Source organism: Colius striatus (assembly GCF_028858725.1).
Source record: "Colius striatus isolate bColStr4 chromosome 26 unlocalized genomic scaffold, bColStr4.1.hap1 SUPER_26_unloc_2, whole genome shotgun sequence".
Classification (NCBI taxonomy): domain Eukaryota; kingdom Metazoa; phylum Chordata; class Aves; order Coliiformes; family Coliidae; genus Colius; species Colius striatus.
In genome coordinates, this window is record NW_026908396.1 from 91,516 (window position 1) to 104,912 (window position 13,397).

At 62.6% G+C, this 13,397-nt stretch overlaps 2 protein-coding genes across 4 annotated transcripts; one reads left to right on the plus strand and one right to left on the minus strand.

The window, feature by feature from the left end:
• Window positions 1-301: 301 nt before the first annotated feature.
• CCDC22 (coiled-coil domain containing 22) lies at window positions 302-7,255 on the plus strand. Of its 3 annotated transcripts, none has more exons than XM_062019653.1 (17): window positions 302-487; window positions 1,507-1,684; window positions 2,036-2,177; window positions 2,431-2,537; window positions 2,626-2,692; window positions 2,781-2,920; window positions 3,140-3,352; window positions 3,483-3,554; window positions 3,628-3,735; window positions 3,807-3,926; window positions 4,356-4,472; window positions 5,132-5,233; window positions 5,329-5,436; window positions 6,235-6,330; window positions 6,443-6,502; window positions 6,613-6,687; window positions 7,018-7,255. In XM_062019653.1, exons 1-17 carry the CDS (start codon window positions 438-440, stop codon window positions 7,129-7,131), a joined length of 1,869 nt encoding a protein of 622 aa, XP_061875637.1. In that variant the 5' UTR covers window positions 302-437; the 3' UTR covers window positions 7,132-7,255. The 3 variants fall into 3 exon arrangements, with proteins under 3 accessions (XP_061875637.1, XP_061875639.1, XP_061875640.1); XM_062019655.1 differs by having other exon boundaries at window positions 2,036-2,168; XM_062019656.1 differs by lacking the exon at window positions 3,628-3,735.
• A 290-nt stretch (window positions 7,256-7,545) lies between these two features.
• FOXP3 (forkhead box P3) lies at window positions 7,546-10,432 on the minus strand (the record flags this gene model as incomplete). The annotated part of the gene is made up of 7 exons (XM_062019652.1): window positions 7,546-7,633; window positions 7,769-7,890; window positions 8,314-8,415; window positions 8,994-9,058; window positions 9,311-9,395; window positions 9,839-9,907; window positions 10,391-10,432. Coding segments are annotated over 7 exons (525 nt in total), but the record flags the coding sequence as incomplete, so codon positions are not given.
• Between the last annotated feature and the right edge of the window lie 2,965 nt (window positions 10,433-13,397).

Sequence of the window (13,397 nt, forward strand, 5' to 3'; positions counted from 1 at the left end):
GTGGTGTTTTGAGGTAAAAACCCAGGTTTTGGTACATCTCTGAGAGAAAGGGGAGTTTTTGGTGGGGTTCTGAGGGGAAAAGTGTCGCTTTGGTGGCTTTTTAAGGGGAAAAATTGTGTTTTGAGAGAAGAAGTTGGGTTTTGCTGGCGTTTTGAGGCGAAAAAGCTGTGTTTTGGTGGCGTTCTGAGCGGAAAGCAGCGTCCCGGCAGCGTTTTGAGGGGAACGGCTGCGTTTTGGGCCGTTTTGGGCCGCTTTTTCCCCGCCTACATTTCCCGCCACTCCGCGGGGCGGGAACGGGAAGCGCGCGCCGGTGCCGCCCCACGTGACCCGCGGCCGGGCGCGCGCGGGAGGCGCCGCTTTTGGGGGGGGGTCTCCCCGTGACCTGCCCCCAGCGCCCCCCAAAGCGCGGCTTCCCGCGGCGAGGGGCTCAGACAGGCATGGAGGAGGTCGATAAGATCCTGCTGCACTCCCTGCGGCAGGCGGGGACGTGAGTCGGGCGGGGGGGGTCGCGGCGAGACCCCGGGCCGGGGCTCCGGTGGCGAGGTTGTGAGGGGGTTTGGGGGTGCTGTGGGGGGGTTGTGAGGGGGTTTGGGGGCTCCGGTGGCGGGGTTGTGAGGGGGTTTGGGGGCTCCGGTGGTTGTGAGGGGCTTTGGGGGCTCCGGTGGCGCTGTTGTGAGGGGGTTCTGGGGGCTCCGGTGGCGCTGTTGTGAGGGGATTTGGGGGTGCTGTGGGGGGGTTGTGAGGGGATTTGGGGGCTCCGGTGGTGGGGTTGTGAGGGGGTTTGGGGGCTCCGGTGGCGGGATTGCGAGGGGCTTTGGGGGCTCCGGTGGCGGGGTTGTGGGGGGGTTTCGGGGTGCTGTGGGGGGGTTGTGAGGGGCTTTGGGGGCTCCGGTGGCGGGGTTGTGAGGGGCTTTGGGGGCTCCGGTGGCGGGGTTGTGGGGGGGTTTCGGGGTGCTGTGGGGGGGTTGTGAGGGGCTTTGGGGGCTCCGGTGGCGGGGTTGTGAGGGGATTTGGGGGTGCTGTGGGGGGGTTGTGAGGGGATTTGGGGGCTCCGGTGGCGGGGTTGTGAGGGGATTTGGGGGTGCTGTGGGGGGGTTGTGAGGGGATTTGGGGGTGCTGTGGGGGGGTTGTGAGGGGGTTTGGGGGTGCTGTGGGGGGGTTGTGAGGGGCTTTGGGGGCTCCGGTGGCGGGGTTGTGAGGGGGTTTGGGGGTGCTGTGGGGGGGTTGTGAGGGGATCTGGGGGCTCCGGTGGCGGGGTTGTGAGGGGATTTGGGGGTGCTGTGGGGGGGTTGTGAGGGGATTTGGGGGTGCTGTGGGGGGGTTGTGAGGGGGTTTGGGGGTGCTGTGGGGGGGTTGTGAGGGGCTTTGGGGGCTCCGGTGGCGGGGTTGTGAGGGGGTTTGGGGGTGCTGTGGGGGGGTTGTGAGGGGATCTGGAGGCTCCGGTGGCGGGGTTGCGAGGGGATCTGGGGGTGCTGAGGGGGGCTCATTCCTCTCCCTGCCCCCCAGGGAGATCCCCCCCGAGCTGCAGAGCGTGGGGCAGTTAACCCCTGAGCTGCTGGTGGCCGCGGCCGTGGGCATCCTGCGGCGCGTCCGCCCGGCGCTGGGGACCCCCCTCAGCCCGCTGCTGCCCCCCTCCATCTCCGCCCGCTTCAGGCTGGCCTCTCAGCTGGCCTCGGCCTGTCAGGTAATGAGCCCCCCAAAAACCCCCCCGCAGCACCCCAAAATCACACAGACACCTCCTCACCCCCCCACTGCACCCCAGAACCCTGCAGACCCCCTCACCCTGCAGCAGCTCACACCCCTCAGCCCCCTCCCAACTCCTCAAAGGGGGTGTCCCCCAATATATTGGGGGTGAACCCCCAAGTATTTTGGGGTCACCTCAATGCTCCCACCCCCACTTCCCCCCCCCCCCAACCCCCACACCGCTTCCCTCTCTGCTGCCCCCCAACCCTCACTCACACCCCCCAAATCCTTCAGGGGGATTCCCCCGATACTTTTGGGGTCCTCCCGTTGATTTTGGGGTCCCCCGCCGCAGGAGCTGGGCTTTGGGGGTGACATCGGGTACCAGACGTTCCTGTACAGCTCGGAGCACGAGTGGCGCCGGCTGCTGCTGTTCCTGCTGGAGAAGCTGCCGCGGGACGAGGGCGACGCCGGCGACGAGCCCCCCGGTGCTGGGGGTCAATCAGCTCTGGGGTTAATTGGGGGGGGGTAATTAGTGGATGTTAACTGGGGGGGTCATTACTGCAGCCAAGGGCGGGGGTCAGGGCACCAACTCCCTCAGTGTGGGGAGAAGACACAGGGGCCGAGCCCCCCGGTGCTTTTGGGGTTCCCCCAGTACTTTTGGGGTCCCTCCTGGGCTTTGGGGGTCCCCTCTGTTGTTTTGGGGGGTCCCTGGTAGGTTGTGACCCCCCTTTTTGCCCCCCACCCCAGGGAAGTCGGGGGCTCTGCTCAGAGCCGTCGCCGCTCGCATCCGGGAGCAGCTGGAGACCCCCTGGGTGCCCCCCAACTGCCGCCCCCCCAGGCTCAGACGCCTGCAGGTGAGTTTTTGGGGTGCAGGGGAGGGGTCTCCCCAGTTCCCCACTCCCCTCCCTCCCGTATTTCACCCCCCTGATTAACCCTTTGTAGGGCACGGGGTGTCTCCATCCCTTCGTCACCTCCCCTTTGCTTCTGCCCCAAAGTGGGGGACCCCCAGGTAAGATTTGGGGAGGTAGATTTTGGGGGGCTCCTTTTTGGGGAGGAGGTCTTGATCTCACACCCCTTTCCCCCCAATATTTCTCCAGAGCTCCAGGAGTATTTTGGGAGTGCAGCCCCCCCAGTTCCAGCACAGCCCCCCCTTTTCTCCAGGACCCCCCCGTCTCTGCTGGAGGCTCACGGGCTCCAGCTCAGCTCGGAACTGGGGGGGCCCAGGTTGACCCCCGAGGTGAGAGCCCCCCAAAAATGGGAGGGAGAGAGGCTGGGGAACCCCCAAATCTATGGGGAGGGAGATGGGGACCCCAAAAGCCAGTGGAAGGGGACCTGGGAACCCCAAAGCTCAGTGGGAGGGGGGGACTTGGGGACCCCAGATCATCAAGAGGGGACATCGGGGACCCCAAAAGTGATCAGGGAGGGACCTCAGGGACCCCAAAACTCCCCTCTCCAGGACCCCCTGGGACGGCAGCGGCTCCGTGCTCGGCTCCAGGCCCTCGAGTCCCTGAGGACCTCCCTGGGACCCCCCCTGGGAACCCCCAAATCCCTGGGACCCCCACAAGGGTCTTTGGACCCCGCTTGGCTCCAGGAAGCTTTTGGGGGGCTCAGGGGGGTCCTGCCCAAAGGGTCTCGATTCACACGCAGCCAGCAGCTGACACACCAGCAGGTAAGAGAGGGGAGGGGAGGGGGGACCCCCAAAAACAGCCCCCCAACCCCAAAACACCCTCAAGAGCCCCTCCAAACCCCCTGAGCCCCCCCAAACCTCCCTCCTTCCCTCTTCTCCCCCCCTTCCCCAGGACCCCCAGCTCCTCCTGCAGCAGATCCAAGTGGTTGCTGAGCCCATCTCCCCCTCCAAGACCCCCCAGGAGGTGAGTCCATTTGGGGTGGGGGGTTATGGGGGGGGTTTGTTCACTCTGGTCCCTACTGACAACAGCTCCCCAGGCCCCAGCCCTGGAGGAGGCAGCTCTGGAGGAGGCTCTGGCTCAGGTTGAGGCTCAAATCAGGGCGTGCCAGGAGGAGATTAAAGGGTCCCAGCTCAGGCTGATACAGGTGAGTGGCAGAAAAAGGGGTCTGGGGGGTGTTTTAGGGGGGTCCTGATGTGTATTCCCCCCTCATTTCAGATGGAGGAGGAGGTGGAACGGGGCCAGGGGGCTCTGGGGGGGAGGGAGGAGGAGCTGAGGCTGAAGGCTCGAGCTGTGGAGCTGCTGCCTGAGGCTCAGACCAACGTGGCCAAGCTGCAGGTGAGGCCTGGGCAGGGGGATTGGGGGGTGTTCCCCCCCAAAATAAAGACACACCTCCCTGACAGGGGGTTTGGGGGCCTCTGAGGGGGTTTGGGGGAGTTCTGAGGGGGTTTGGGGGAGCCCTGAAGGGTTTTGGGAGTTCTGGGGGCAAGTTGGGGGGTTCTGAGGGGGTTTTGGGGTTTCTGGGGGGGTGTTGAGGTGGCCCTGAAGGGTTTTGGGGGGTTCTGAGGGAGTTTGGGGAGTTCTGGGGGCAAGTTGGGGGGTTCTGAGAGGGTTTTGGGGGTTCTGGGAGGGAGTTGGGGGGGCTGAAGGGTTTTGGGGGGTTCTGAGGAGATTTTGGGCATTCTGGGGAGTTCTGAGGGGGGCTGGGGGTGCCCTGAAGGGTTTTGGGCTGATTTTTGGGGTGCCCTGACCCCTCCTTTCCCTCAGCTGCTGGTGGAGAGCAGCAGCCGCCGCATCCTCAGCCTGGTGGGACAATGGGAGCGGCACCGGGGGCCCCTCCTGAGCCAGCTCCGGCACCTCCGCGCCCTCCGCGACTCCAGACAGGTGCCCCCACACCTGGGGGTCCCCCAAATCCTGGGGGGGGGTCCCGAGGCCGGTCTGATGGGGCTTAGCGGGTTCCCAGGGGCCCTTCTGATGGGTTTTGGGGTCCCCAGGATGCTCCCAGGTGGGTTTTGGGGTCCCTGCGATCCCTTCTGATGACTTGGAGTCCTGAAGTCCCTCCCAGGTCACTTTGGGGGTCCCCAGGTGGGTTTGGGGGTCCCCAGGACCCTCCCAGGTCACTTTAGGGGTCCCCAGGTGGGTTTTGGGGTCCCCAGGCCCCTCCCAGGTCACTTTGGGGGTCCCCAGGTGGGTTTTGGGGTCCCCAGGCCCCTCCCAGGTCACTTTTGGGGTCCCCAGGACCCTCCCAGGTCACTTTGGGGGTCCCCAGGTGGGTTTTGGGGTCCCCAGGCCCCTCCCAGGTCACTTTTGGGGTCCCTTCCGATGAGTTTGGGTTCCCCAGGACCACACCAAGTCACTTTTCGGGGGAGTCCCTCTCGTGTTCCCCTTCTCCTTCTCCCCCCACCTCAACTCTGCGACCCCTCACCTACCTTTTGGGGTTCCAGCTCCATTTCTGGGACCCCTCTCCCTTCCCTCCCCCCCCCCCCCGCTTCATTTTTGGGGTCCCCTTCCCCCCTGACCCCCTTTCCCCCCCGTCCCCGCAGCTGGAGTCGTCCCGGTTGCTGTCGCAGCTCCGCTCCCTCCGCGAGCGCCGCCGCGCGGCCGCCGCCGAAGCCCAGCGCAAGGAGCAGCTCCACAGGCAGCTGGTACCTCCCGACTTCTGGGGTGAAAAGAGGCGATTTTGGGGGTTCAGGGAGCTCTGGTTTTATTTGGGGGGTGGGGGCTCCCCCCTCTGCCACAGGTGTCGGAGCTGGAGGCGCTGCCCCAGGACGTGTCCCGAGCCGTCTACACCCAGCGCATCCTGGAGCTCGTGGGCAGCATCCGCAAGCAGAAGGAGGAGATTGACAAGGTGGGGGGGAAATGGGGGTCCCCGAATCTTGGGGGGGGTCCCGGGTTCATTTTGGGAGGGGTCTTGAGATTCTGGGGGCACTCTGAGGTGTTTTGGGGCTGTGAGAAGCCCTTGGGGTGATGGGTTGGGGGCAGCAGCCACAAGCAGGAGGAAATGGACAAGGTTGGAGGGGGGAAATGGGGGTAGGGGGTCCCCAAATTTGAGGGGGGGTCCCCAGGTTCATTTTGGGAGGGTTCTTGAGTTTTTAGGGGGATCTGAAGGGTTTGGAGGCTGTGAGAAGCCTTTAAAGGAACGATGCTGCCCAATCCCAGAAAGGGATTGATGGGGGGCGGCGGAATTTGGGGAGAGAGGGGTCCCCAAATTTTGAGAGGGGTCCCAGGTTTATTTTGGGGAGGGTCTTGAGTTTCTGGGGGGAGGTCCTGAGTGTTTTTGGGGGGGATTCTGAGGTGTTTTGGGGCTGTGAGAAGCCCTCGGGGTGATGGGTTGGGGGCAGCAGCCACAAGCAGAAGACAAGGGGGGGCAATTTGGGGGGAGGGGTTTTGGGGTGAGGTGTCCCCAAATTTGGGAGGGGTCCCAGGTTCATTCTGGGGAGGGTCTTGAATATTTGGGGGGGGTCTGAGGTGTTTTTGGGGGGCTCAGAGTCACTCTGGTGTCTCTCAGAACCTTTCAAGCAACATCAAGGGAGAACCTTTGACTTATTGGGGGGGGGTAAAAGTTGGGGGACCCCTCCCCAATTTTGGGGGGGTTCAGGGGGATGTTCCCCCTCTCCATTTTAATTTGTGGGGGGGTCTCTCTTAGATCCTGCTGGACACCAGGGGGCTGCAGAAGGAGATCAACTCGCTGGTGGGGAAGCTGGAGAGAACCTTCAGTGTCACTGATGAGCTGCTCTTCAAGGTCTGGGGGTTAATTTGGGGGGTGGGGGGGTAATTTTGGGGGGGGTCACCCCCAAAATGAAGAGGGGAATTTGAGGAGGGGTCTTTAAAGTGTGTGTGTCCCCCTCCCCCAGGATGCCAAACGGGATGAGGTGGTGAGAAAAGCCTACAAGTACCTGGCTGCCCTCCACGAGGTAAAAAGGGGGCTGGGGGGTGATTTGGGGGGGTTAAACCCCCCTAATTTGGGGAGGGGGGGTTAAATCAGGGAGTGGTCTCGTGGTTTAACCCCTTCCTGGCCCCTCAGAACTGTGCCCAACTCATCCAAACCATCGAGGACACGGGAACGATCCAGAGGGAGATTCGGGACCTGGAGGAGCAGGTGGGGCCTGGGAAAGGGGGGAGGGGGGTCGGTTTTGGGGTCCCTGAGACCCCTCCTGGTGGGCTTTGGGGTCCCTGAGGTGCATCTGATGGGTTTTGGGGTCCCCAAGTCCCTCCCAGGTCAGTTTGGAGGTCCCCAGGTGTGTTTTGGGGGTCTCCAGGTGGGTTTTGGGGTCTCCAGGTGTGTTTTGGGGGTCTCCAGGTGGGTTCTGGGGTCCCTAGGTGTGTTTTGGGGGTCTCCAGGTGGGTTTTGGGGTCCCCAGGTGTGTTTTGGGGGTCCCCAGGGGGTGTTTTGGGGGTCCCCCATCACCTCCCCCCTCCCCAACCGCAGCTGGAGGCCGAGTGGAACTCGAAGCCCCGCGACGGGCTCGAGCGGATCCTCAGCGACTGCCGGGCGCTGCGGGAGGAGAACCAGCAGCTCCTGGCACAGCTGCCCCCTCCCTGACACCCCCCCAAAAACGGGGGTCCCCCAAAGCCCCTGGACCCCCCCAAAACCCCCCCAGACCCCCCATCCCCAAATACCCCCCAGAACCCCCCCAAGGATGCAATAAAAGCCCCTTTCAAGGTTATTTGGGGTGTTGGTGTGTCTGGGGGGGAATTTGGAGTGATTTTGGGGTGCAAAGCCCCCCTCTACTTTTGGGGGACCCTCCTCAGATTTAGAGGGACCCCCCCTCTTCTCTGGGACCCCCCCCAGTGTGTTTTTTAGCTCCAAGAAGGGAGGAAGCACTTCAACACTTCACTCGGTGCCTGTTTATAGAGGTGGGGAGGAGATTTTGGGGGTCCCCCCATGATTCTGGGGTACAAACCCCCCCTACTTTTGGGGAGACCCCCCTCTCTATTTTGGGGGGACTTCCCCTCTTCTCTGGGACCCCCCCAGTGTGGCTTTGGGGGGGGTGGGGGCTCCTCTTCACCTCCAAGCCGACAGCAAACACTTCATCTCGCAGCCCCTGGTTTTGGGGGGGAGGGGGATGGTTTAACCCCTCTTTTGCTGCTTCGTTTTGGGGGGGGGGTTAAAAGACCCCCCCCAGAATCTTGGGGAGCCCCCCAGGGGGTTGTTTTTTGGGGGGAAAGGGGGGAGTTACCTGAGGTACCTCTGACCCCTCCTACGCCGAAACTCGGCCTCGTCCACGGTCCAAACGGCTCCTCGAGTGTTTTCCACCCTCACAAAGCATTTGTGGAGGCTCAGGTTGTGTCTGACGGCGTTCTGGGGGTGGGGGGCGCCCCAAAAATACGGGGGGGTCCTCTGGGTACCCCACGACCCCCCCCAAACTCCCTGAGGGGGATTTATGGGGAGAGGGGGGCACAAAGGGGGGATTTGGGGGGTGTTTTGGAGCCTCTTTGTCGAGGGAGAAGAGAACCAAGGTGGGTTTAGGGGGGTGGGAGGGGATTTTGGGGGGGTTGAGAGGGGATTTGGGGTGGGGGCACCCCAAATTATATGAGGGGGTCTCCTCATCTCCCTCCCAGCCCCCAAATACCTTTGTGGGGGGCACAAAGGGGGGTTTTGGGGGAGAGAAGGAGAGACTCAGAGTTGAAGGAGGTTAGGGGGTGGGTTTAGGGGGTGGGGGGAGCCCCTGGGATGTGGGGAGGGGTCCCAGGGGGGATTTGGGGGTTCGGGGGGGGTCCCCACCTTCCAGGTGGCCGAGTTGTGTCGGAAGTAGCCGAACATGCGGCTGAACCACAGGTAGATCTCGGCCAGGGGCCGCTGGCGCTGCGGAGACTCCAGGATGGCCTGGGGGGGTGGGGAGGGGGCTCAGGGGGGCTCCAGGGGCTGGGGAGAGGGGTTTGGGGTGGCTGGGGGAGGTTTGGGGGGTCTCTCGGGGCTGAGGAAGGGGTTTGGAGGAGGTTTGGGGGTCTCCAGGGGCTGGGGAGGGGGCTTTGGGGAGCTGGGGGATGTTTGGAGGGGCTTTAGGGGCTGGGGAGGGTTATGGAGGGGATTTGGGGGAGGTTTGGGGGGTCTGGGCAGGGATTTGGGGGTCTCCAGGGGCTGGGGGGGGGGTTGGGGGTGGTTTGGGGCTCTCCAGGGGCTGGGGGGGTGGTTTGGGGGTAGTTTGGGGCTCTCCAGGGGCTGGGGGGGTGGTTTTGGGGTGGTTTGGGGGTCTCCAGGGGCTGGGGCGGTGGTTTGGGGGAGCTGGGGGATGTTTGGAGGGGCTTTAGGGGCTGGGAAGGGTTATGGAGGGGATTTGGGGGAGGTTTGGGGGGTCTGGGCAGGGATTTGGGGGTCTCCAGGGGCTGGGGGGGGTGGTTTGGGGGTCTCCAGAGGCTGGGGGGGAGGTTTGGGGGTCTCCAGGGGCTGGGGGGGGGTCTCACCCAGCGGATCAGCGCCGCGTAGGTCAGGGGGGGCCGGGCCGTGCTCAGCCGGTAAAACTCCAGCTCTGGGGGGGGGGGGGGAACAAACAGGGGGAGGGGTCAGACCCTCCCCCTACCCCCCAATCACTCAAGACCCCCCCAAACCCCCCTGAGCCCCCCAAACCCCTTTTGTGCCCCCCAACCCCCCCCTGGACCCCCCAAGGCCCCCCTGAGCACCCCAAACCACCAGAGCCCCCTCAACCCCCTCTGAGCCCCCCCAAACCCCCCCAAGTGCCCCCCAACTCTGAGACCCCCCCCAAAACCTCACCTGGACACACCCCAAAGTGGGGGGGCGGCAGCTCCACAGCGGGGGGGGCCCCAAATTGGGGCGGGGGGGGATCCCCCGTCCTTCCCTGGGGGGTTCTTTTTGGGGAGGGGGGGTCACAGAGGTGGGGTTTGGGGGGGCTCCACGGGGGTCACAAAGGGGGTTTGGGGGATTCACGGGGTTTTTGGGGTGGAGGGATCATGGGGGGGGAGTTGGGGGGCTGGAGGGGGGAGTTGAGGGGTCTCAGGGGTTTTGGGGGGGCTCAGGGAGGGTTTGGGGTGGGGAGGGGGCACTTGGAGGGGTCACAAAAGGGGTTTGGGGGTCCCAGGGGAGGTTTTGGGGGACACAGGGTGGGGAGGGGGCACGTGGGGGATCAGAAAGGGGGGCTTTGGGGGGTCACAGAAGGGGTTTGGGGGGTTCAAGGGGGGTTTTGGGGTGGGGGGTCACAGAGGGGGTTTGGGGGGCTGGAGGGGGAGTTGAGGGGTCTCAGAGGGGTTTTGGGGGGCTCAGGAGGGGGTTGGGGGGCACAGAGTGTTCTCACCGCTGGGGGGGGTCCCCTCGGCACGAGCTGAGCCTGGAGCTGCCCCAGCAGCCGCCGCTCCTGCGAGAGCTGGGGGGCACAGGGGGCATCAGAGGAGTTAGGGGGGGCTTGAGGGGGCACGGGGGGCTCTGGGGAGTTAGGGGGGGCTCAGGGGGGGCACGGGGGGCTCAGGGGGGCATCAGGGGAGTTAGGGGGGGCACGGGGGGAACACGAGAGGGGTTTGGGGGTCCCAGGGTGGGTTTTGGGGGGTCTTAGGGGAGGTTTGGGGTGGTCCCAGAGTGTGTTTGGGGGTCCCAGAGTGTGTTTTGGGGGTCCCAGGGTGGGTTTAGGGGGAATTTAGGGGTCCCAGGTTGTGTTTTGGGGGTGTCAGCATGGTTTTGGTGGGATTTGGGGGTCCCAGGGTGTGTTTTGGGGGTCCTGGGGTGGGTTCAGGGGTGATTTGGGGGTCTCGGGGTGTGTTTTGGGGGTCCCAGGGTGGTTTTGGGGGGGATTTGGGGGTCCCAGGGTGGTTTTGGGGGGCCTTTGGGGGTCTCTTTTCCCTCCCCCCTGAACCTGCTGCTCCAGCTCCTGGATCCGCTGCAGCTGCCGCAGCCACTGAACGGCCCTGGTGGGGTGGGAGCCCCAGTAACCAACCAGTAACCTCCCAGTTCCTCCCAGTATCTCCCAGTAACCTCCCAGTGACTCCCAGTAACCCCCAGTAACCAACCAGTAACCCCCAGTAACGTCCCAGTGACCCCCAGTAACCAACCAGTAACCCCCAGTAACGTCCCAGTGACCCCCAGTAACCAACCAGTAACCCCCAGTAACGTCCCAGTGACCCCCAGTAACCAACCAGTAACGCCCAGTTCCTCCCAGTAACGAATGAGTGCTCCCAATAAACCCCCCAGTAACCAACCAGTAATCCCTCAGTAACTCCCAGTGACCTCCCAGTAACCCCCCAGTGCTCCCAGTTCCCCCCCAGTGACCTCCCAGTAACCCCCCAGTGCTCCCAGTAACCCCCCAGTGACCTCCCAGTTCCCCCCCAGTTCCCTCCCACAGCCCAAGGGGGGGGTCGGGTCTCACCTGGAGGCTCCGGGGGGGTCGCTGTGGGGGGGCAGTTTGGGACCCCCCCAGGAGGAAATGGGAAGAGCTGGGGGAAAGGGTTAATTAGGGTTAATTAGGAGGAAGTTAATTAGGGGGAGGTTAATTATTGGCCGTTAATTATCTCCTTACCTTGCCCCGGCCGCCTGGGCTCCAGCCCGTGGGTGGGGGAGGGGTCTGGGGGTCGTGACCCCCCCTCAGGGGTCACCTGGGGACAGCGGGTGGGGGAGGGACGACGTCAGACCCCCCACAATTAACAACCCCCCCTAATTAACCCCCCAGTTAATTAACCCCCCCAGACCTGCTCTCGGGGGCTCAGCAGTGGGGGCCGGGCTGGGGGGGGTCGGCGCTGCCTGGGAGGGGGGAAAGAGGGGCGAGACACCCCCAGTAACTCCCAGTAACCCCCAGTAACTCCCAGTAACCCTCCCAATAACCCCCAGTAACCCTCCCAGTAACTCCCTGTAACCCTCCCAGTAACACCCAATAACCCCCAGTAACCCTCCCAGTAACTCCCTGTAACCTCCCAGTAACTCCCAGTAACCCCCAGTAACACCCCCAGTAACACCCAGTAACTCCCAGTAGCTCCCAGTAGCTCCCAGTAACTCCCATTAATGCCCAGTAACCTCCCCAGTAACTCCCACTATCCTCCCCAGTCCCTCCCAGTAGCTCCCAGTAACCCCTCCAGTCCCTCCCAGTGCTCCCAGTAACCCCTCCAGTTCCTCCCAGTGCTCCCAGTGGCCCTGTCTCACTGGTCCCGGGCTCCCGCCATGGTTCTGGGCGCCAGCAGCCGCCTCCAGCCCCGGTTTATGGACGGGAAACCACGACCTGAGGCAGGGCGGGGGCAGGGGGTGGGGATGGAACCTCCCCCACGTCCCCACAGCCCCCCAGACCCGAAACAGCACCCCAAAACCCGCCAGATTGGGCAAAAACGCCCCAAAACACAGAGAAATGGCCCCAAAAGCACAGGAAATGGCCCCAAACCCAGAGAAATGGGCAAAAACACCCCAAAATGCAGAGAAAGGGCCCCAAAGCCAAGGGAAATAGCACCAAAACCAAGAGAAATGGGCAAAACACCCCAAAATGCAGAGAAATGGCCCCAAAAGCAAGAGGAAATGACTCAGAACAAGAAATGGCTCAAAGTGGTTGGGCAAAAAGACCCCAAAATGTAGAGAAATGGCCTCAAAACCAAAAGAAATGTCCCCAAAACCACAAAGAAATGACCGAAACGAAACAAAAGGCTCAGAAAACACCCCAAAATGCAGAGAAATGGCCCCAAAACCAAGGAGAAATGACCCAAAAACGCCTCAAAATGGCGGCCGGGAAATGCCCCAAAAGGCAAAGAAACGCCTCAAAATGGGGGGGTGAGAGGAACCTCAGGTGGATTGGCTGAGAGGCTCCAAAATGCAGAGAAATGGCCCCAAAAATATGAGGAGGAAACACCCCAAAATGCAGAGAAACTGACCCAAAACCAGAAGAAAAGCCCCCAAAATGACACTGGACACGGACGCTCTGAAATGGCCGCTGGAGCCGCCTCAGAAACGGGTGGAAATGGCCCCAAAATGCTTTAAACGGACCCCAAAAAAGCACCCCCCAAAAAGCTGGAAAATGCCCCAAACAGTGGAGAGCACAAAGCTCCAAATCAGGCCCCAAAAACTGCCCAAAAAGCCTCAAAATGCCTCAAAACCCACTAGGCGGGAAGCCCCACAAAATGGCGTCCAGCGCTCCCTCAAAACGCCCCAAAAACACCCCCTCGAAACACACAAACTCCAAATGTCTCCAAAACGACCCTTTTTTTGTCATTTTGTGCCACAAAAAGCCCCCAGACGCTCCCCAAAACGGCACCATCTTCAAAACACCCCAAAACCACAAAAAACGCCCCAAATCCACCCAAACTTCACAGAAATGGGGGAAAACGTGTCGATAAAGCCTCTCACCCCTCGGTTTGGGGAGTTTCACCCCAGATTTGCCTGTTTTTAGGAGCAAATTGTGTCCCAACCGCCCCTCAGCTTTCGTGTCGCTTTTTTGCCCCAAATTCCCTCAGTTTAACGCAATTTTCTGAGGGACCCTCCCCCAAATCCCCTCCATTTAAGGGTTGTTTTTCCCCCTCCTCCCCAAATTCCCTCGATTTCAGGGTCTTTTTTCACCGCCCCCCCCTCAAACCCCACCAATTTCAGGCCAATTTTGAGGTGCCTCCCCCAAATTCCTCCATTTTAAGATCATTTTGGGGGGGACGGGACCCCCCACCCCAATTTCCCCCGTTCCAACACCCCCCGGGGGTGGGTTTTTGGGGGGGGGATATTTAGGTGGGAACAACCCCAAAACCTGTCCCGAAACCCCCCAGACCCCTCTCACCTTCACTCCACTCTCCTTCCCCTTCGCCCCCACCCCCCGTTTTTATCTTGCCCCTTCATGACGTCATCAAACCCTCCCCTTTTTTGGGGGGGGGTCCCCAAAACTCCCTTCCCTCCCCACCCCAAAT

What these genes read in the sequence shown, in the direction of transcription:
- CCDC22 (XM_062019653.1), top strand. Translation starts at nt 438, where the DNA reads ATGGAGGAGGTCGATAAGATCCTGCTGCACTCCCTGCGGCAGGCGGGG. An exon ending in TCCCTGCGGCAGGCGGGGAC is followed by an intron (nt 488 to 1,506) that starts GTGAGTCGGGCG and finishes CCTGCCCCCCAG; the next exon opens with GGAGATCCCCCCCGAGCTGC. An exon ending in TTCGGGACCTGGAGGAGCAG is followed by an intron (nt 6,688 to 7,017) that starts GTGGGGCCTGGG and finishes CCCCAACCGCAG; the next exon opens with CTGGAGGCCGAGTGGAACTC.